At 55.4% G+C, this 20,566-nt stretch overlaps 2 protein-coding genes across 2 annotated transcripts; one reads left to right on the top strand and one right to left on the bottom strand.

Annotated features, from left to right (window-relative positions):
• The first annotated feature begins 9,019 nt into the window (after window positions 1–9,019).
• Window positions 9,020–15,509, top strand: ELOVL3 (ELOVL fatty acid elongase 3). The gene is made up of 4 exons (XM_029080352.2): window positions 9,020–9,159; window positions 12,809–12,940; window positions 13,782–13,933; window positions 14,344–15,509. Exons 1-4 carry the CDS (start codon window positions 9,071–9,073, stop codon window positions 14,766–14,768), a joined length of 798 nt encoding a protein of 265 aa, XP_028936185.1. The 5' UTR covers window positions 9,020–9,070; the 3' UTR covers window positions 14,769–15,509.
• Window positions 15,510–17,667: 2,158 nt separating this feature from the next.
• On the bottom strand, window positions 17,668–20,243 carry PITX3 (paired like homeodomain 3). Its single transcript, XM_029081133.2, has 3 exons — window positions 20,135–20,243; window positions 19,731–19,936; window positions 17,668–18,346 (listed from the first exon to the last, which is right to left on the bottom strand). The coding sequence occupies exons 1-3, from the start codon at window positions 20,241–20,243 to the stop codon at window positions 17,726–17,728; spliced, it is 936 nt and encodes a 311-aa protein (XP_028936966.1). The 3' UTR covers window positions 17,668–17,725.
• Between the last annotated feature and the right edge of the window lie 323 nt (window positions 20,244–20,566).

The raw sequence follows: 20,566 nt of genomic DNA, 5'->3' as shown, positions 1-20,566 counted from the left end.
TTGTAGGACAGTAGCAGGGAGTGGGCAAGGTGATTGCGTGTTTTAAAGCTGAGGGTGAGGAGTTTGTGTTTGATGCAGGATGGGATGGATCGGAACAGCTGAAGGAGGGACGTGTGTTGTTGGTCTCCCCCGCACCCCCACCCATCGTTATTATCCCCTCCTCCACACTGCCCCTCAGACCCACAGACCCTGGGAGTTTCCACATGGAGAGGAGAGCCAGGGCCCCAGGCACACCAAGAAATGCCTCAACCCCTTACCTAGTTGGGGAAGTTAGACTCTTACCTCTCTTCCTTCTTTCCTCTTCCTTTCTGGGAGGGAGAGGAGGTGGCCAACATAGAAAGCTGCCCTGTCCAGCTTCCAGTAACCTTTTTCCCCACCACCGTCATTTCCTCAAGAGTGTATGGGCAGGTGGGACTGGGAACGCCCATTGGGAATGGTGCCCGAGCCCAGCCCTGTCCGAGAAGTTGCAGGCGTGATCACCAACGGGTCAACTGTGGTGGAGGCTCGGCCCTTTCCCCCAGCTCCGATGGCATAACTGGGACTTGTTTGGTTTGGCCTGCTGGCCTGGCTGGAGCAATATGAATGTCTTCACTAGGTCAGGCTCCTCTTCCACCCCCACAGCATAGCAGCTCCCAGCCAATCCCAACTTGCAAGGCTCCCTGACTTCCCCATGGCATGTTACCAGGCCACTTGGCTCTGCTCAATGCCAGAACCCCAGCCAGGGCAGGGAGGGGCAGCCTGGTCCTGGGAAGAGGGGGAGGGGCGAGAGCCTGCGAGAGAGAAAGCAAGATCCTGTGTGTTTTCCCATCAATTGTTATATTTAATGAGTACTTGGTGCAGAGCACTGTACTAAACACTTGGGAGAGTACAATGTAACGGTTGACACAATCCCTGCCCACAGTGAGCTTACAGTATCTCCTTTCACAACACATTCACCAGTGAGTGTCCCCTTGCCCCAGTGTACCCCCTTGGAGCAATCCACTGGTTAATTGTTTCCATTTCTTCAGCTCTCTGAGCCTCCTGTCAGTGTGTGACTCGAGCTGGTTCAAGATTATCGCAGCTGTAAGGGCCCCTTGGTCATGGTGATCCCGGACACAGAAGCTCATAATAATAATGATGTTGGTATTTCTTAAGCGCTTACTATGTGCACAGCACTGTTCTAAGCATGGGGGGAGACACGGGGGAATCAGGTTGTCCCACATGGGGCTCACAGTTTTAATCCCCATTTTACAGATGGGGTAACTGAGGCCCAGAGAAGTTAAGTGACTTGCCCACAGTCACACAGCTGACAAGTGGCAGAGCTGGGATTCAAACTCATGACCTCTGACTCCAAAGCCCATTGCCCAGACCCACGCAAGGTGCTATAATAATTATGGCACTTATTATAATCGTTAAGCACTTACTATACACTAAGCACTGGGGTTGATACAAGATGATCAGGTCCCGCGTGGAGTTCACGCTCTAAGTGGGAGGAAGAACAGGTATTGAATCCCCAATTTGCAGATGAGTGAACTGAGGTACAGAGAAATGAAGTGACTTGCCCAAAGTCACACAGCAGGTATGTGGTGGGACTGGGATTAGAACCCATTTCCTCAGAGTCCCAGGCCCATGCTCCACTAGGTGTGACGGTCCTTAGATTCCCAGGCCCTCCCTAAGGACTTCTCAAATTCTCCTGAGGTCCCTCCCTATTCTCCCTCTCTTAAGAGCCAGTGGGCTGAGACAGAGCTGAGAGCCAGAGAAAGGTAGTCCCTGGGTTGGGGAAAGTTTCCTCAATCGCACCTATTTTCCTTTGGGGCCAAGGTCTGTGGCTCCCCCATGTCTGTCAGCTTGGCCAGGCTGGGGCTGCTGAGAGGAGATTGGGGAAGGAGCAGAAATTGAGGAGGAAGCTGGAGGCAGTGGGAGAGGAGACACTCAGAAGGGGAGTATGAAAAAAAGCGTAGCCTAGAGCATAAGGTTGGGAGTCAGAAGGACCTGGGTTCTAAACCTAGATCCACCACTTGTCAGCTGTGTGACCTTTAGGCAAGTTACTTAATTTCTGTGCCTCAGTAACCTCTCTGTAAAATGGAGATGAAGACCCTGAGTCCTATGCGTGACAAAAAAAAATCAGAAGCAAGTAATGCTTGAACAGAGTGGGAATTGGGAAGTGGGCAAGGAGTATTAGGGCTGCCAAGGAAGGAGGTTTAGGTAATGGAAATGTGACATAAAATGAAAATTGCTGCCTGGTCTCTCCTGAGGGAATCTGCTCAGTTCAGGACGAGGGCAAAGCGGACTCAGGTTCTGAAACTTGGGCTTGAGGAAAGGTTTTCTGACTTCTAAGGACCCAGTGCCAGCCAACGGCCCTGTGTTCCTTAACTCCGACCTCTCCATGGTCCTCCTGCGCATTCTGCCTCTTGACCCAATAACCCCAGAGGGAGGAGGTTCCTTTGTCTCTCTTACTGACTTCTCTCAACCCTCGCTCGTGGGAAGAGCTTAATATTTACATGATGCAGCTTGCTCTTTAGCAAATTGGACACATACAGATAGAGGGCAGAGGAGCCATCGCTTGCTTCCCAGGCTGGGACCCTGAAGGCTGAAGTAGTAAAAATAGTAAAAGGCTGAAATTTCACAGTAAGGGCTCAATAAATACCACTGATTGATTGTGTTGAGTCATTCTCAGTGAGCCTGGAGAGAATGTGTGGGTTCTCCCCCAGGCCTGGAATGCCCTAGTTCTGTGGGGGTCAATCCCAGATGAATCTCACTTTCTGGGGTTGATGGTTATTATAATAGTTGCTGTTATATGCTTACTGTGTGCCAAAACAAAGCACTGTTCGAAGCATTGGCATAGGTTCAACATATGCAGATTGGATTTGGTTCCTGGGGTTCACAAATTAGCTGGACACAAACGGGTCTGAAGGCCTAGGAGTTGGCCAGTCAGTTTTCTGGGGTCCTTTATTTTTTATTTTTTTTAAAAAAAGGTATTTGTTAAGCCTTTACTATGTGCCAGGTACTGTTCTAAGCACTATGGTAGATACAAGGTAATTAGATTGGACATAGTCCCGTCCCACATGAGGCTCAAAGTCTTAATCCCCATTTTCCAGATGAGGTAACAGAGGCACAGAGAAGTGACTTACCCAGGGTCCCACAGCAGACAAGTGGCAGAGCCGGAAGTAGAACCCAGGTCCTTCTGACTCCCAGGTCCATGCTCTATCCACTAGGCCAGGAAGTGGGTCCCTCTCTGTCCTTTTCCCTTTCTACCCCAAAATTCCACCTTTCTACCCCCAAATTCCATTCATTCATTCATTCATTCATTCATTCATTCAATAGTATTGATTACTATGTGCTCAGCACTGTACTAAGCACTTGGAATATACAGTTTGGCAACAGATAGAGACAATCCCTGCCCAATGACGGGCTCACAGTCTAATCAGGGGAGACAGACGGACAAAACAAGACAACATAATCACGATAAATAGAATCAAGGGGATAGACACCTCATTAACAAAATAAATAGGGTAATAGCCCAGACTGGTCCCAGTGCAAACACGTGGTGCTGGTGGGGGGGACTCTGGAATGGAGCATATCCTAGCGAGGAAGAGTGCCTCCAGCTGTGGAGGGGTCATGTAGGGGGAGGAGTCAGGAAAGGAGCTAGGGGCTAGTTCTCAGAGACAGCTGGATGGGGGTGCCCTTTGGGAGATGGGTGGGGGGGCGGATATGCTATAGTGTTGCTGCTCAGGTGATGGTGGTGAGACCAGTTGGACCTGTCAAGGGAGGGGCTGAGGGTGTAAGATTCAAGCCGCTGGCCAGATTCAAAGCTGAATGTTACCCCATCCCTGCGGGGAGGCTTTACAGAGAGAGGACAGAGAGGGGAGCAGAAGGCTGGCGTTGGAGTTTTCTCTGACGGACTCCTTCTCTTTGCTTTTAAATCTTTGTCTCTCCTGTTTCTGTGTCTCTCTTTTGCTCGTTCTGAATCCCTAGCTATCTCTTTCAACAGTATCTGCCCCTTTCTCTGCACTCCCCATCTTTCCTTGAGCTCCTAATTAGCTCCTACCCACCTGTTCTCTGAATCTAGTTCTCTGTCTCTCCCTCATCTCACGTCTCTCCCTCTCTGGGCACCTTGGCCTTTTTCTATCCTTGGCCTTTCAGTCCCCTGGGTTTCCCATCCGATTCTTCCTCAAGCCCACCTCTGGGTGTAGGCCCAGACCATGCAGGACCCATGGACAGCCATTATAAATGGCCACAGTTGATCTCTGAATCCATCTTATTATCAGGTCATTCTGGACCAGAGAGAAGGGGCTGGGAATGGCCTCATCACTCCCCAGGCCCCTGTAGACTGTAAGCTCCTTGAGAGGCAAGGATCACCTCTACTGGCTCTATGTTGTATTTTCCCAAGTGCTTAGTATAATGCTGTGCACACAGAAGCATCATGGCCTAGTGGATAGAACAACCTTGGGCAAATCACTTAATTTCTCTGGGCCTCAGTTACCTCATCTAAAATGGGGATTAAGAGTGTGAGCCCCATGTGGGAGGGACTGTGTCCAGCCTGATTGACTTGTATCTACTGCAATGCTTAGAACAGTGCTTGGCACATAGTAAGCACTTAACAAGTACCATTGTTATTATTATTATTAATAATAATAATAATAATAATTGTTCGAAGGGCCCAATAAATACCACTGATTGATTGATTGATTGCTCAGAGTGAGAAAGTGCCCAATACCAGAGGGAAAGAAAAATAATCTGTTCCTGGCCTCCAGTAGCTGCCATTCTGCACACAGTGTGTGCTCAATAAATACCACTGATTGATTGATTGATGGATTAAAGAGTCTTTTCCCCCCCTCCCCCAGCATTCATTCTTCTGCAATTCCCCTTCTTCCTCAAGCCCATTTCTGGTGGTAGGCCCAGACCATTCTGGTCTCTGAGTGGTAACCAGGACCCATGGGGAATGATAAATGGCCACAGTTGACCTCTGAATCCATCTTATTCTCATGTCATTTTGGACCAGAGAGAAGAGGCCCCTTGTCTCAATCTTCCTTTGCTATATTCTGCTTCCTCTCCCCCACTCTCTTCCTCCTCGTGATAAGATCTTTATTAAGCAATTTGCATTGCTCTTGGCTGGGTTCCGGTTAAACAGACGGGATCCTAGGGTTGGAGAGGAATCACCAATCTGATGGGGGAGGCTGCAAGGCCTGGAGACACAAATTTAAAGCTCACCAACTGTAGCTGTTCAGAGTTAGGCTACATGGTGCTTGGAGAGATGAGGCTGAAGGCAAAGGAAGTTTTGGAAGGAGCATGTGCTTGGGAGTCTGAAGGACCCGAGATCTAAACCCGGTTCTGCCACTTGTCTGCTATGTGACCTTGGTCAAGTCACTTCATTTCTCTGTGCCTCAGTTACCACATCTGTAAAATGGGAATGAAGACTGTGAGTCCCATGTGAGCTTGTATCTACCCCTGTGCATAGTACAGTGCCTGGAACATAGTAAGTGCTCAGTCGATACCATAACAAAAAAGTGACTCCTAAGCAGGACTTGGGAAAGGGGTGAGAGAGCACAGCAAGGGATGAGATTGGGACAATAGCAATGGGCAACAAAAGAGAAGCAGGAGAAAGGCATGGATTAGAGGGGTGGAAAAGAGGGAAAAAGATAATAAATATTTGCACCCAAGGAAGGGTTAATTGATTTTTCAGTAGTTCAGACCTCAGGTTAAAGGCTTGTTGAGATCTGGAGAATGCAGAGTGTGTTGGGTTCATTTTCAAGGCTTTTGTTTTTAATGGTATTTGTTAAGCGGTTACTATATGTAAGACACTGTTCTAAGCGCTGGGATAGATACAAGTTAATTAGGTCCGACACAGACCTTGTCCCACCTGGGGCTGACAGTCTAAGGAGGAGGGAGAACAGATATTCCCATTTTACAATTGAGGAAACCAAGGCACAGAGAAGTAAAGTGACTTGCCCAAGGTCACACAGCAAGCAACTAGCAGAGCCAGGATTAGAACTCAGGCCCTTCTGACTCCCAGGCCACGCTGCTTCTCTAGTTGTCCAGAAAAGTCCTAGAGGGAGGCTGGGGAGAAGAATTCTGGCAGCAGGGAGGGGCTGGGTGTGGGAAGGGGAATGGGCAAATCCCGGTAGAAGCACAGAGCAAAAGGAAGAGGAGAGGGGCTAGTCCGTAGAACAATGAGATCCCTTGTGGAGCCCTGGGAAGATGAGGAAGGAGATCAGGGGTGACGAGGTAGCGGCAGGAATACCGTATATATTTTCATTACCCTATTTTGTTAATGAGATGTACATCATCTTGATTCTATTATTTTGTTAATGAGATGTACATCACCTTGATTCTATTTATTTGCTACTGTTTTAATGAGATGTTCATTCCCTTGATTCTATTTATTGCTATTGTTTTTGTCTGTCTCGCCCGATTAGGCTGTAAGCCCGTCAAAGGGCAGGGACTGTCTCTATCTGTTACCGATTTGGACATTCCAAGCGCTTAGTACGGTGCTCTGCACATAGTAAGCGCTCAATAAATACTATTGAATGAATGAATGAATGAATAAAACTGGAGCAGGGCTGGAGGAGCGCAGGGAAGAGGAGGCTGCAGTACTCCAGAGGATTCCGTGACTTGGGTAGGGATTGTCTCTGTTGCCGAATTGTACTTTCCAAGCACTTAGTACAGTGCTCTGCACACAGTAAGCGCTCAATAAATACGATTGAATGAATGATGATAAGAATAATAATAGTGGAATTTGATATGTGCCTACTCGGTAAGTGCCAGGCACTGGGGTAGGTAGAGGATAATAAGAATGGGCACAGGAAGGAGAATAGATATTTAATCCTAGGCCCGTAGAAGTTAACTGATTTGCCCAAGATCACTTGGCAAGCAAATGACGGAGCAGGATTAGAACCCAAGCCTTCCGACTCCCGGTCCCGTGCTGGGTCCGCTAGGCAGTGCCGTTTCTTCCAGCCCAGGGCGGGGAGCCGTGAAGAAGGAGAAGATGGGTCTCCGGAAGGAAAGTGGTGAGATTAGGCCCTGGCCTGGCTGGGGAACGGTGGTGGGGGTGGGACGATGGGTCTATGTGAGAAGATGGTTATGAGTTGACAAAGATACTGCGGTTTCCCGCCGGCCAGTTAGGGGCCCAGAGGCGGAGGGATCTGTTGCCCAGCCTTCAGTCTCTGAGCAGGAATGAATTGGTGGAGAATTCCCTGGGGAGAGAAAGGGTGAAACATCATTCACGATGGAGAATTTGACCGGGGGTTGGGGCCGGGGGTCCAGTACAGAGCCCTTGGTTTGGGGAGAAAGGAGAGGCGAAGGGATGAAGAGTGGAGGGAGGATTTCGGAGGCAGGGAGTTTCTAGGCTCAGCAGCCGAGGAGAAGGTGTGACAGAAGCAGCCTCCCCCTCGCCCTTCTCCCCCCGGGATCAGAGGGAAGGAGGCACCCTCTCTGCCCCAGGTGTTAAAGACCACATGCCATGCTGCCCCAGGTCTGGCACGCAGGGGCACTCAGGAAATAGTAAAGCCACGCCAACAGCAGCGTCGGCATCGGCCAGCGGCCCCAAATATCAACACCGACCCAAACATCAACAACAATAAAACGGCAGGGCTTCCCGGCGGGGTCAGGTGACCGCCACCACCACCGCAGCCCCAACCCGGAGGCCGGATGGGGTGAGGAGCTGAGGGAGGGAGGCAAGAGGGCGGCTCTGCCTTGCGGGCCCGGCCGGGCTGCTGCGGCCCCGGGGTGACCCCGGCCCGCACCCCCCTTCCACTCCCACTCCGGAAAGGGTCAACACCCTCCCCCTCCCGGGGGCCGGAGTGGAGGAGGGACCAGGGCGGGGCGGTGCCCTCGGTGTCCTTAATACTAATAATAATCATGGTGGCATTTGTTAAGCACTCACTATGTGCAAAGCACTGTTCTAAGCCCCGGGGGGGGATACAAGGTAATGAGGTTGTCCCACGTGGGGGCTCACAGTTTTAATCCCCATTTTACAGATGAGGTAACTGAAGCAGCGTGGCTCAGCGGAAAGAGCCCGGGCGTGGGAGTCAGAGGTCATGGGTTCGAATCTCGGCTCTGCCCCTTGTCAGCTGGGTGACTGTGGGCAAGTTACTTCACTGCTCCCTTTGAGTTCCATATCTTTCAAGTGTTATCCAGCTATGAGAAGCCCCGAGTTCTCCAGGAATAATAATAATGATGTTGGTATTTGTTAAGCGCTTACTATGTGCAGAGCACTGTTCTAAACGCTGGGGTAGATACAGGGTAATCAGGTGTCCCACGTGAGGCGCACAGTCTTCATCCCCATTTTACAGATGAGGTAGCTGAGGCACAGAGAAATGAAGTGACTCGCCCACAGTCACCCAGCTGACAAGTGGCAGAGCCGGGATTCGAACCCATGATCGCTGACTCCCAAGCCCGGGCTCTTTCCACTGAGCACGCTGCTGGGAATTTTGAACTGTGCGTAATCAACCTCATCTGGAAAAGGGGGATGAAGAGTGTGAGCCTCACGTGGGACACCCTGATGACGCTGTATCTCTCCCAGCGCTCAGAACAGTGCTGTGCATAGAGTAGGCGCTTAACATTATTAAGTGACTAGCTGGCAAGCGGCGGAGCTGGGATCTGGGCTCTTTCCACTGAGAGGGCGGGCCTGCCCTGCCCCTCCGGATCTGCCCCCACCCCGGCCCGGGGCTGTCCCCCTTCCCCCCCCCCCAGGGACTATTCCCCCCTCCGGTCCCACCCCATTGCCCAGGCGAGGCCTTTCCCGGCGGGGCTCCGAAGGACCGGGCAGCAGCGGGGTCAGGGCCGGGGTCAGGGGCAAGGTGACCCCGGGGGGCGGGGCGGGACCGGGCCCGGTTGGGGGGGGAAGGGGGTGGGCCCGGTCTCCGCGATTGGACGTGGCCTTGGAGAGGGGGCGGGGCCCCGGGGGGCGGGCCGGGGCGGGGGGGTCCGGGAGCTATATACCGCAGTCCCCAGCTAGCGGCGGTCCGGCCGGGCGGCGCACGTGCCCTCCGCCCCTCGCTCCTCGCCCCCCGCGGCTCCCGGGACCCCCCCACAGCCTTGCCCGCCCCCTGCTCGCTCTCCCCGGCCCCCCCGGCCCCCCCAGCCCGCCGGCATGAACGGCTCCGGCGAGGCGTTGCGGCTGCTGCAGGCCTACGACTTCGAGCACCAGCTGGACCTGCGGCCCTGGATCGTGGACTACTGGTGAGCGCCCCCGGCCCGCTCCCTCCCCATCTCCTGCCCGCCCCGGGGGTCCCCCTGCCTATCTTGGGTCTGGGGGAGGCCCCGGAGGGGAGCCTCGGCGGAGGGAGGATGGGCGGGGCCGGGCGGAAACCAGCCGGGACGAGGAGGAACCTCGCCGGAGACTTGCCGGGAAGGAGGAAGGTGGGGCGGCCGCATCCCGGGGCCCCAAGGCCCACCCCTTCCCTCCTGCCGCCCGCTCCACCCTGGGGACGAATCCGCCCGCACAGTCCGGTTCCGGGTCAATAATTGGAAGGAGGGGGACGTGGGCGGGCGGGGACCGGAGGAGGAGGAAGAGAAAGAGGGGCCGCGGGCGGGCAGACAGAACGGATGCCCTCGGGGAGCTGCACTCCCTCAGGGGACCTTCGGCCTGCCCCGCGCCACCCAGCCGGGCTCCTGAAGGGCACGGGCAGGAGACGCGCCGATTTGCTAGTTTCTTCCCAAGTTTGAGTCCCTGCCCCCGCCCTCTTTCCCTCCGCCTCACCCTCAACCACGTGTTGGCCCCAGAAACCTCTTCTCCTCCACCCTTCCTTCTCCACAGCTTCAATTCCCTGCTCTCCGGCTACCCGTGGCCGGACCTCATTAGATCCCTGACTTGGAGCCAAGTGGGGAGGAAGGGGAGAAGCAGGGAAGCAGCTCCTGGAGAGGAGCTGCTGGCCCAGCTGATCCCGACCCAACCCTGGAATTCCACTCCACTCCCTCTTTCCCTCCCCTCTTTTCCTCCCTCTGACTCCAGCACAGTGATGCCGGGGGGGCGGGGGGAGGCTTTTCCGGCCCTGGTCTTCTTCCCAGGCCTGGTCAGGATGTGATGGAGGTTGGAGTGCTTGGACCTCCTTCCCACCACTAGTCTGTGATTCTCAGGGGCAAACCCACCCCTGGGCCTTTGGTGACAGGGCTCCCTTTAGAAGCGTTTCCCCCGCCCCCTAACGCTTCTCCGGGGGGCCAGAGTGTGGGTTTCCCCCAAGCTGCCGGCTGGATTAGACAAATGAGGTTGTCATGCACAATTGGTATGTGTTCCTACGCCACTGAATGCCCAATTGTTTCTCCGTGTCACAGGCAGTGATGTTCCAGGCCCCTCTCCTAGCCCCTTCCTCCCACTCCCTCTCACTTCCCCAGAGAACATGGTGTCTCTGTCTAAGAGTGCCTACCCTTTCCTCTCAAGCTGACCATCACTACCTCTTACTACCCACCAGCCCCTAGAACCTGCCCTTTCCACTTTATTTAGTGGAATATTTATTGAGTGCTTACTCTGTGCAGAGCACTGTTCTAAGTGCTTGGGAGAGTATAATACAATAATAAACAGGCACCTTCCCTACCCACAGTGAGCTTACAGTTTAAGAGGGGAACATAGACATTAATACAAATAAAATTACAGATACACATATGGGAAGAAGTGTCTAGCTCTGGGGTGTAAAAGTCCAGTACTGGGAGGGGGGCAGGGGCAGAAAAGGTGGAGGGAAGGTGAAAGTATTAACCGACTGGGAGTGAGGGATCATAGGTATCTCCTGTAGCCACTCTTCTTCTTCTTCTTTTTTAAAATGTTATTAAATGTTGACTCCGAGCCAGGCGCTGTTCTGAGTATTGGGGTAGATATAAGCTAATCAGATTGGACACAGTCCATGCCCCACATGGGGCTCAAAGTCTTAATTCCCATTTTATAGATGAGGTAACTGGGGCATAGAGAAATTAAGTGACCTGCCCAAGGTCACACAAAAAAGTGGCAGAGCCATCTGTGTTTCCTCTACCTGGGCCACCTTTCTAGGTCTGTGGGGTGGGGGAATCTCTTGCTTCCTCTCTAATGATGATAATTAGGATACGTGTTAAGAATTTACCAAGAGCTGAGCACTGTTCTAAGTGCTGGGTAGGTACTAGATAACTAGGTTGGACACGGTCCCTGTCTAACATGGGGCTCACAGTTTAAGTAGAAGGGAGTAGGATTTTATTCCCATTTTATAGATGAGGAAGCCGAGGCACAGAAAAGTTAAGTGACTTGTCCAAGGTCACACAGACAAGTGGTGGAGCTGGGAGTTAGAACCCAGGTCCTCTGACTCCCAGGCCCATGCTCTTTCCACTAGGTTATGCTGCTTCTCATCTAGTCACTGTCTTGGTGTCCTTAACCCCTTCGACTCAAGGTTCCTAGGGGAAGCCAGTGAGCAAGGGAGTGAGGCAGAGTGGGGTTGGGAGTTAATTAGACTTGTGACATCGCACCTCTCATCATTCCCTGCCCAGCTCAGGCTTCCCATCTCTGGGATTGGATTGTCGGCAGAGCCCTTTGGGGTGAGGGGGGTGAGTGACAGCACTACTCTTCTGGGCCTTTTGTCCTCACATCTGCCCAGAAAGATGGCATGGGAGTTTGGAACTGGACTCTTTGTATCAGCAAATGAGACCTCAAAGCCTGGGACACTCTGTGTGTGTGTGTGTGTGTGTATGTGTGTCTGTGAGAAGGACAGAGAGCAGGACATGTTTCTCTCTGAAGATGAAGACCCTTTCTCTCAAGCTGACCACCACTAACTCTTAGTAGCCACCAGCCTCTCTCCCACCCTCCACCACACCCTTACCCTCAAATCTCCCCTTTCCACCGGGAGAGGGCATCTGGAAACTAGAAGACTCCCAGGCCTCTGCTCTTTCCACTGGGGAAGTTCATTCGTTTGTATTTATTAAGTGCTTACTGTATGCAGAGCACTGCACTAAACACTTGAAAGTACAATTCGGCAACAGATAGACAATCCCTACCCAACAATGGGCTCATAGTTTAAAAGTGTGGAGGGGGCTGGCACCAAACCTTCAGCTCCCATGGTTGTGAGAAAGAAGTGAATGTCCAGAGCCTTACTGACTTGATACCAGGCTGTGGCCAGGGCTTTATGCCTTTGCCCTTCTCTCCCTTCCCAGCCCAGGCTTCACCTGGGCAAGGGATGGTTGGGAATAGTGAGAGAGGGGCATCACTGCTCTTTCTCAAGCCTCCTAGACTGATTCCAGTCTCCCCCATTGGGTTGCCAGGCAGAGGAAGGGGAAGAATGAGGCTTTCCATCCCAGGGCCTTGTAGTTGGGCCTCAAGAGTCTTCTTTAAAAAAAAAAAAAATTATAAAGTACCGTGTGCCAGGCACTTTACTAAATTCAGTGGTAGATATAAGCTAATCAGGTTGGACACAGTCCCTGTCCCACTTAGGACTCACAGCCTTAATCCTACTTTTGCAGATGAGGTAACTGAGGCAAATAGAAGTTAAGTGACTTGCCCAAAGTCACACAGCAAATAAGGGGTGGAGCTAGGGCTAGAATCCAGATCCTCTGACTCCCAGCCCGTGCTCTTTGCACTAGGCCCTGCTGTGTCTCCGCGTTCATACCTGGGTTTGATTAGGGTTGGTGTCAGAGACAGCCACCACATAGTTTCTCCAGGTTTCCTGTGGCCATTGTCAGAGGTGGAAGACTGGGCAGGATGGGCCATTGGTCTGAACCAGTAATGGCCTGGTAGATGTTCTCAAGACACTTGACCTTTGTCCAAGCTGGTGTGAGTATGCCGTGGGTCCATAAAACCCATCTCTGCACCCTTGGGACACTCCTCCCCCTGCACAGTGTGATTCCTCTTTTTCCCTCCTTTCCCCTCTCTCCCCATCAGGAGGACGTCATTTCCCATGGTGGTCGTGTACCTGCTGCTCATTTTTATGGGGCAGCGAGTCATGAAGGGCAGGAGTGGCTACAACCTGCGCCTGCCCCTGATGCTCTGGTCCCTCAGCCTGGCCATCTTCAGGTAAGATGCTCTTCAAATCCCTCTGACACTTGTGGCCTTCCTCTCCAGGGACTGCCGTGCCCCCCCCGCCCACACACACACACTTTCATCCCTCTAAGGCTTGGCTATTTTCAATTCGTTCATCGGTCCAGAGTATCTGTTTGAAGAGCACTCTATAAACATTTGGGAGAGTACAGTAGACGGAAGAGATGCGGTGCCCCGGAGTTGAACTCCATGCTGTGCTCTTTGCAGCCCTGGGGTGACAGGGATCTTGGCGGAGCTTTGAGGGAGGGGGTACTGTCACTAATGCACCTGGGAAGAAGGGCAGTAGAAGAAGCTTCGGTATTAGATCGGGTTCAAACTTCACCCATCTGGGGAAGAGAGAGAGAGAAAGAGAGGCCCTGTTTGGGATGGGTGAAGTGGAGAGGCAGCTTCAGCTGCCTAATGTCCAGAGCTGGAGGCTTCTTTGGAGTTATGGCGACAGTTACTGGTAGCAATAATAATAATAAAAATAATGGCTTTTGTTAATAGTAATAATGGTAGTATTAAGCCGTTACTATATGTCAAGCATAGTACTAAGCACTGGAGTAGATATAAAGTAATCATCCCACATGGGGCTGGCAGTTTAAGTGGGAAGGAGACCGAATATTGAACCCCCATTTTGCAGATGTGGGAACCGAGACACAGAAGTTCATTGACTTGCCCAAAGTCACACAGCAGGCAGGCGGCAGAGCCGATATTACAACCCAGGCCATCTGACCCAAGCCCGTGGTCTTTCCGCTAAGCCCCGCTGCTGCCCCGGGTCTGACCGCTCCCCTGTCCCCCGGCCTGTGACGCATCCCATTCTCCCCACCCCCCGCAGCATCTTGGGCATGGTGAGGACGTGGGGCTTCATGAAAGCCGTGCTGCTCTGGGGAGGGTTGAAGCAGAGCGTCTGTTTCTCCCGCTTCCACAACGACCCCGTCATTCGCTTCTGGTCCTTCCTCTTCGCAGCCAGCAAGGTCATCGAGCTCGGTAAGTCCGGCAGCCCCCATCGCCTGTTTTCCCCACCCTCGCCCCTGGCCTGGCCCCGAGCCTCTCCCTCCGAGAGGTTCCAGCCCCCGACCTTCTCTGGGGCCAAGTGGAAATGGGGTGTAGCACCCCGGCCCAGGTAGGATCTTTGTAGAAGTGAGGGGATGGGACGGAATAAAAGTAAGGAATGAACCCAAAGGCCCGGTGAAGATGTGGGGGATGATGCCACCCTGTGACTCGGTGATTCCCCTGACGTTCCTAGCTTGTGTTCCCCTTCCCCCACTGCTGTCGATCACTTTTTGATGAAAGAGGAGGAAAGGGGGAGGCCGAAGAAGAGCCGAGAGGGGTCTCCCACGGCCTCCACTCCGTCACACGTGCTCGACTCGCTGACCCACCTGCGTCCCTCTCCCCAGGCGACACGGCCTTCATCGTGCTGCGTAAGCAGCGGCTGCTGTTCCTGCACTGGTTCCACCACAGCACGGTGCTCATTTACACCTGGTACGCCTACAAGGACAGCGTGGCTGGCGGTGGCTGGTTCATGACCATGAACTACGGCGTGCACGCCTTCATGTACTCCTACTACACGGCCCGGGCGGCCGGCCTGCGGGTGCCCCGGCCCTGCGCCATGCTCATCACGGTGCTGCAGATCCTGCAGATGGCCGGAGGCATGACCGTCAACGGCCTCAACTGGTTCTGGTTGCAAGATCGGAACTGCTACACCTCCCAGGACCAACTGTTCTGGGCCTCCTCCATGTACCTGGCCTACCTGGCCCTCTTTCTCCATTTCTTTCACCAGGCCTACTTCCGGGGCCGGGCTGGCAAGACCAAGGGCGAGTGAGGGAGGGCGCCAGCCCTCCTCCCCTCACCCCTTGCCTCCTGCCTGCATCTTTCCCAACTCTCCACATGCCGTCGACAGCTGTAGGAGGGAGCCGCCCCGACTCGGTGATTTGGGGGGCGGGGGCAGTTGCAAGGGACAGGACAGGTATTAAAGTGGGTAGCGGGGCTGGGATCACACGGGCCAACTGGTGTTCCCCGGGCACCTACTTCACCGTGGTCTCTAGCGGCTTGTGGACACCTATCTGAGACCCAAGTCCCACCTCCTTCTCACCTGTCCTGTATGAATCCCACTGTGGGGTGGGGAAGAGGGGTCCCAGCGTGCCCGGGGAGGAGGGGGCAGAAAAAGGTCGCTGCAGCCACAGCGGAATGCCGCAAAACCACTCTTTCCCACAACACTCCACCAGGTGCGGAGCGGCGGCCTCGGCTTCCCCATTCCCCCGGCCCCCTATACTCGCTTCAATGCTTCTCTTTTTAATGTGAAGGGCTGAGGGAGAGACCAGAAAGAGAGAGAAGGCCCTACTCGCTTTCCCACTCCCACTGGGTCTGGGGGGTGAGGAGGTGTGGAGGAAATCAGGGACCAGCGAAACCCCCAAGTGGTATCCCCCACTCTCAGCATGTGACCCCAATTCTTGGGGTAAGGAGGGGACAGCCCCAGGCCCCTCCTGAGTTATTTATATTTTTATCCAGAGGCATTTCTCGCTTTTTAAAAAATTTAAACGATTCACAGAGTCGGCCCCCGCCCTCCCCCTGCTCTGTCCTCTTCCCTCCAGGCCCTGGCAAGGGCCAATCAACCAATTGTATTTATTGAGCGCTATGTGCACAGCACTGTACTGAGCACCTTGGAGAGTACAATATAACAGAGTTGGTAAATGTGTTCCCTGTATGCAATGACCCTACACTCTAGCGAGGTGGGAGGGGACTAGCTGGTCTTGGGTGGGGGAGGGGGCACAGCACCTTTCAGCGCTCTCCTGTCCATTTGAATTGGAAGGGTCAGCCTAGTGGAGGAGATGCTGCCTCCCCTTTACCTTCCGTGTCCCCTCACCCACTCCCCTTATGGCTTTGTCAGAGGAGCAGCATGGCTTAGGGGATAGAGCATGGGTCTGGGAGAAGGTCACGGGTTCTAATCCTGGCTCTGCCACTTGTCTGCTGTGTGGCCTTGGGCAGACCACTTCTCTGTGTCTGTTACCTCATCTGTAAAATGGGGAGGAATAATAGTAATAATGTTGGTATTTAAAGTGCTTACTGTGTGCCAAGCTCTGTTTTAAGCGCTGGGGGAAATACCAGGTCATCAGGTTGTCCCCCATGGGGCTCACAGTCTTAATCCCCATTTTACAGATCCTCTAATCCTCAGAACTAATTTTACATTTTTCATTTTACAGAACTAATCCTCAGTTACCTTAACTGAGGCCCAGAGAAGTGAAGTGACTGGCCCAAAGTCACACAGCTGACAGGCAGCAGAGCTGGCATTTGAACCCACGACCTGTTGACTCCCAAGCCCGGGGTCTTTCCACTAAGCCATGGGTGGGATAGAGAGCGTGTCCAACCCTATTTCCTTGTATCCGCCCCGGCGTTTAGTCCACTGCCCGGCCCGTAGTAAGCGCTTAACAAATACCATAATCATTATTGTTCTCTGTCCAGCCGTGAGCCACCCGAGAAAGCCGCTAGGTGGCGCCAGGCGACTGCTAGGTTTGGCTCCAGCAGCGGGAGCGCTCAGCCGAGTCGAGGCTCCCTCTGGAGCTTCGAGCGAGGGGAAACTGAGGCCCGGCTCCCCTTCTGCCCCTACTCTTCCCTTCCCTCCTCCCCCAAAGGCCCCGATTCCTCTCCTCCTCGTCCCTTCTAGTCCGTTGCCTCGCAGCTCCGAGACAAGAGGAAGCTACAGGCCACGGTCCCCAGGAGCGGAGATGCTCCGGGCCCCGGGAGTCCTGGTTCCCAGCCCTCTGCTCTTGACCCCTTGCGGATGATCCCCGCTAGCCGCTCACCTGGCTGGAGCTCCTCCGAGGGGGCAGCGCATAGGGCAAGGGGGTCTGGCCCTGGTCGTTTCCTTCTCCCCAGAGCCTGCCAGAGCTAGACCATCCCACCCTGGGAACAGCATAATAATAATGTAATAAGTGTTGGTATTTAAGCGCTTACTATGGGCAGAGCACTCTTCTAAGCGCTGGGGTAGATACAAGGTGATCAGATTGTCCCACGTGGTAAACTTGACGAGGTGGAGTGGGGAAAGGATGGTTAACCTTCCCCTTTTAGGGCAAATCTGGCTCCGGCCACCTCCCTTACCCCATCCCAGTCCCACTCCCCCTTCCGGACTCTTGACTGTTCCCTTCCTCATCACTGTAGGGTTACAGCTCCCGGGGTGGGGGACTTGGGGGGCGAGGCTGCGAGAGAACGGTTCGAGGACCGCCCCCCCCCCCCAAGCTTAATGACCAGGCCGTTGCCTGCCCTGCCGATCCGCGGATGTTTATTGGATTTTTCTTGGAAAATGGGGATGGGCGGCGAGGGGGAGGGGGATGCTTGGAAAAGTCCTGGTGTGGAGAAAGTGGGAGGGCGGAGGGAGGGAGGGAGCCTCAGCCTCGGAACCGTGGCCCAAAGGGGCTCGTCTTGAGCCCTGCTCCTCCTGCTCCTCCTCCTCCTGAGGGGCCCTCCAGCCCGGCCCTACACTCGGCCGGTCCGGAGCCCGCGCTGCGGGGTGCGAAGGGGGCACGTGGGGCAGCCTGCTCGCCTCGTAACCCCCTCCAGCGCTTAGAACAGTGCTGTGCACCTAGTCAGGGCCTACCAAATACCATCATCATCATCATCATCAAGGGGCCGCGATGGAGGAGGCCCGAAGGCAACTCCGCCGGCGGCGGGTTCCCGAGGGGCCCTGTCCCGGCCCGGCCCGTCCTGGGCCAACGAGTCACGGGGGTTCTCGGTTGGGCCTCGTCGCCCCCCGGGCGGGGCGCGGGCCAGTCCTGCCTCGGGCCCTCATACGGGCCGCTCCACGGCGTACTGGCAGGGGCTGAGGTTGGCGCCGGCGGCGCTGGCGGCGTTGGGCACGGCCGGGTAGCTGAAGGACGCGTGCTGCTTGGCTTTGAGCCTGAGGCTGGCCAGGCTGGAGTTACAGGGGTCCCGGTAGACGTAGGGGGCGGCGGCGGCGGCGGCAGCGGCGGCGGCGGCGGCGGCGGCGGCCGAGGCGTAGGGGCACGACCCCGCCCCCGAGGGCACGGCCGGAGCCAGCCCGGGCCCGCCGCCCAGGTTCTGCAAGCCGCCCAGGTTCTGCAGCGAGGCCGGGCCGGGCGCGGCGGGCGCGGCGGGCACCATGGAGGCGGGCATGGGCACGGAGGCGATGGAGCTGGGGGGCGAGAACATGGGCTGCGAGGCCAGCGGGCTGACGTTGACCGAGTTGAAGAAGGGGAAGCTCTTGGGCGCCAGGGGCCCGGCGGCCAGACCCTTGGGCGCCCAGTTGCCGTAGGAGTAGCCGGGGTACATCTCCTCGTAGGGCGGCACCAGCCCGCTGAACTGCGCCCCGAAGCCGCCCTTGCACAGCTCGGCCTGCTGGCTCCGCTCCCGCTTCCGCCACTTGGCTCTCCGGTTCTTGAACCACACCTGCGGGAGGGGCACAGGGTGGAGCCCGCTTAGCTGGCATCGGGGGAGGGGGGCCTGGCACCGGGGGGGGGAGGCCTGGCACCGGGGGAGGGGGGCCTGGCATCGGGAGAAGGGGCCCTGGCGGGGGTGGGGCCCCCAAAGGAGGGAGGGACCCCCGAAGACGCGTGGCACCGCGGACAGAGCCCGGCTTTAGGAGTCAGACGATGTGGGTTCTGATCCCGGCCCTCGTCTGCTCTGCGACCTTGAGACCAGGCCTCACTTAATAATAATGGCATTTGTTAAGCGCTTCCTATATGCAAAGCACTGTTCTAAGCGCTGGGACAAAATAGAAGGTGATAAAGTTGTCCCACGTGGGGCTCCCAATCTTCATCCCCATTTTACAGATGAGGTGACTGAGCCCAAATGAAGTGACTTGCCCCAGGTCACACAGCCGACGAGTGGCGGAGCCGGGATCGTAACTCCTGACCTGTGACTCCCAAGCCCGTGCTCTTTCCACTGAGCCACGCTACTTCTCTGTGCCTCAGCTACCTCAGCTGGAAAAGGGGGATTAAGACTGTGAGCCCCACGTGGGATAACCTGTTTACCTTGTGCCTAGAACAGTGCTTGGCACACAGTAAACCCTTAACACATGCCATAATTATGATGATGATGATGACGATTAAGCGCTAGTGCAGTGCTCTGCACCCAGTAAGCACTCAATAAATACGATTGAATGAATTACTGAGGGGGAGTGAAGGGCAGGAGGAGTTGGGGACTGGGGGTGGTTTAGCGAGGGAGGAGGGAGGGGGTGTCAGGGTTAGGCAGAATGGGCATCGAGGGCAGTAGCTTGGACGGCGACGGCCTCGAAAGAGCCGGGAAGAAGCCGGGAAGAAGCAGCAGCTGGATAGATAAAGGATAAAGATAAAGGATAGAGCCCGGGCCTGGGAGGCAGAAGGACCTGGGTTCTAATATCACTCTGGGCAAGTCACTTAACTTCTCTGTGCCTCAGTTATCTCGTCTGTAAAATGGGGATTCAGACTGTGAGCCCCATGTGGGGCAAAACCTGATCACCTTGTATCCCCCTCCTCCCCAGAGCTTAGAACAGTGCTTCGCACATAGTAAGCGCTTAACAAATGTCATTATTATTATTATCCCGACTCTGCCACTCGTCTGCTGCGTGACCTTGAGCAAGTCACTTCAGTTCTCTTGGGCCTCAGCTACCTCCTCTGTAAAATGGGGATTCATTTTACAGGTCCATGTGGGACCGGGGTGCTTAGCGCAGCACCTGGCACGTAGTAAACTCTTAACAAATACCGTTAATGAAAAAAATACATATATAAAGGAGGGAGGGTTTGGGGTGGCGGTTCTCCCGGGGGGCTGGGGATGTGGGGGGTCGGGGCCGTACCCGGACGCGGGCCTCGGTGAGGTTGGTCCAGACGGCGATCTCCTCGCGGGTGCTCATGTCCGGATAGCGGTTGCGCTGGAAGGTGGCCTCCAGCTCCTGCAGCTGCTGGCTGGTGAAGTGTGTCCGCTGTCGCCGCTGTTTCTTCTTCAGGGCCCCGTCCTCGGGGGCCACCTCCTCCGCCGGGTTGTGCTGCGACTTCTCCGTGTCTGCCGGGGGGCGAGGGTCATTCCGGCCAGTCCCCTCGCCACCCCCAGGGGAGAGTTCGGGGCCGGGTGGAGAGTTTGCCGTGGGCCATCCCGCCCCACCCTGAGCCCGGCGAGGGTCACCCCCGGGGGCGGGTCCTCCCGACCGTCCTGGGGTCCCGGCCATTCCGTCCCCTTCCCCCCCGTCCCCTTCCCCCTTACCGCTGTGCTCCGGCCCTTTGCAGCCGTGTTCAGGGTGGGGGGTGCCGGCGTCGGAGAGGGACAGGGCCGGGCTGCGCGCCTCCGCCTCGCTCAGCAGGTTGAAATCCATCGGGCGCCGGCGGCTCTGGGGGGAGGGGGGAGGAAATGGGGTGAGGGGAGGCAGGGACGGGGGGGCGGAGGAACCTCCCTTCCCTGGGGGGACAGGCTCAACCCCCAGATCCCCCGGAATTTTGAGGATCGAAGCCGATATCTCGAGATTATTTGGGAAGGATGAGGGCCCTGCGTCCTCGACATCCACACCCGACTGTCCGTCTAGTCCCCGCACACACACTTTCCTCCCACTCCCACTCTTCCCCGGGGTCCACTGAAGCCCTTTCTCCCCCCTTTCTAAGGCTCCTGCACTGGCCGCACGGAGAGGGTCAATCATGACCG

The sequence above is a fragment of the Ornithorhynchus anatinus genome, chromosome 16 (assembly GCF_004115215.2).
Source record: "Ornithorhynchus anatinus isolate Pmale09 chromosome 16, mOrnAna1.pri.v4, whole genome shotgun sequence".
Taxonomy (NCBI): domain Eukaryota; kingdom Metazoa; phylum Chordata; class Mammalia; order Monotremata; family Ornithorhynchidae; genus Ornithorhynchus; species Ornithorhynchus anatinus.
This window is presented reverse-complemented; position numbering and strand designations above follow the sequence as displayed.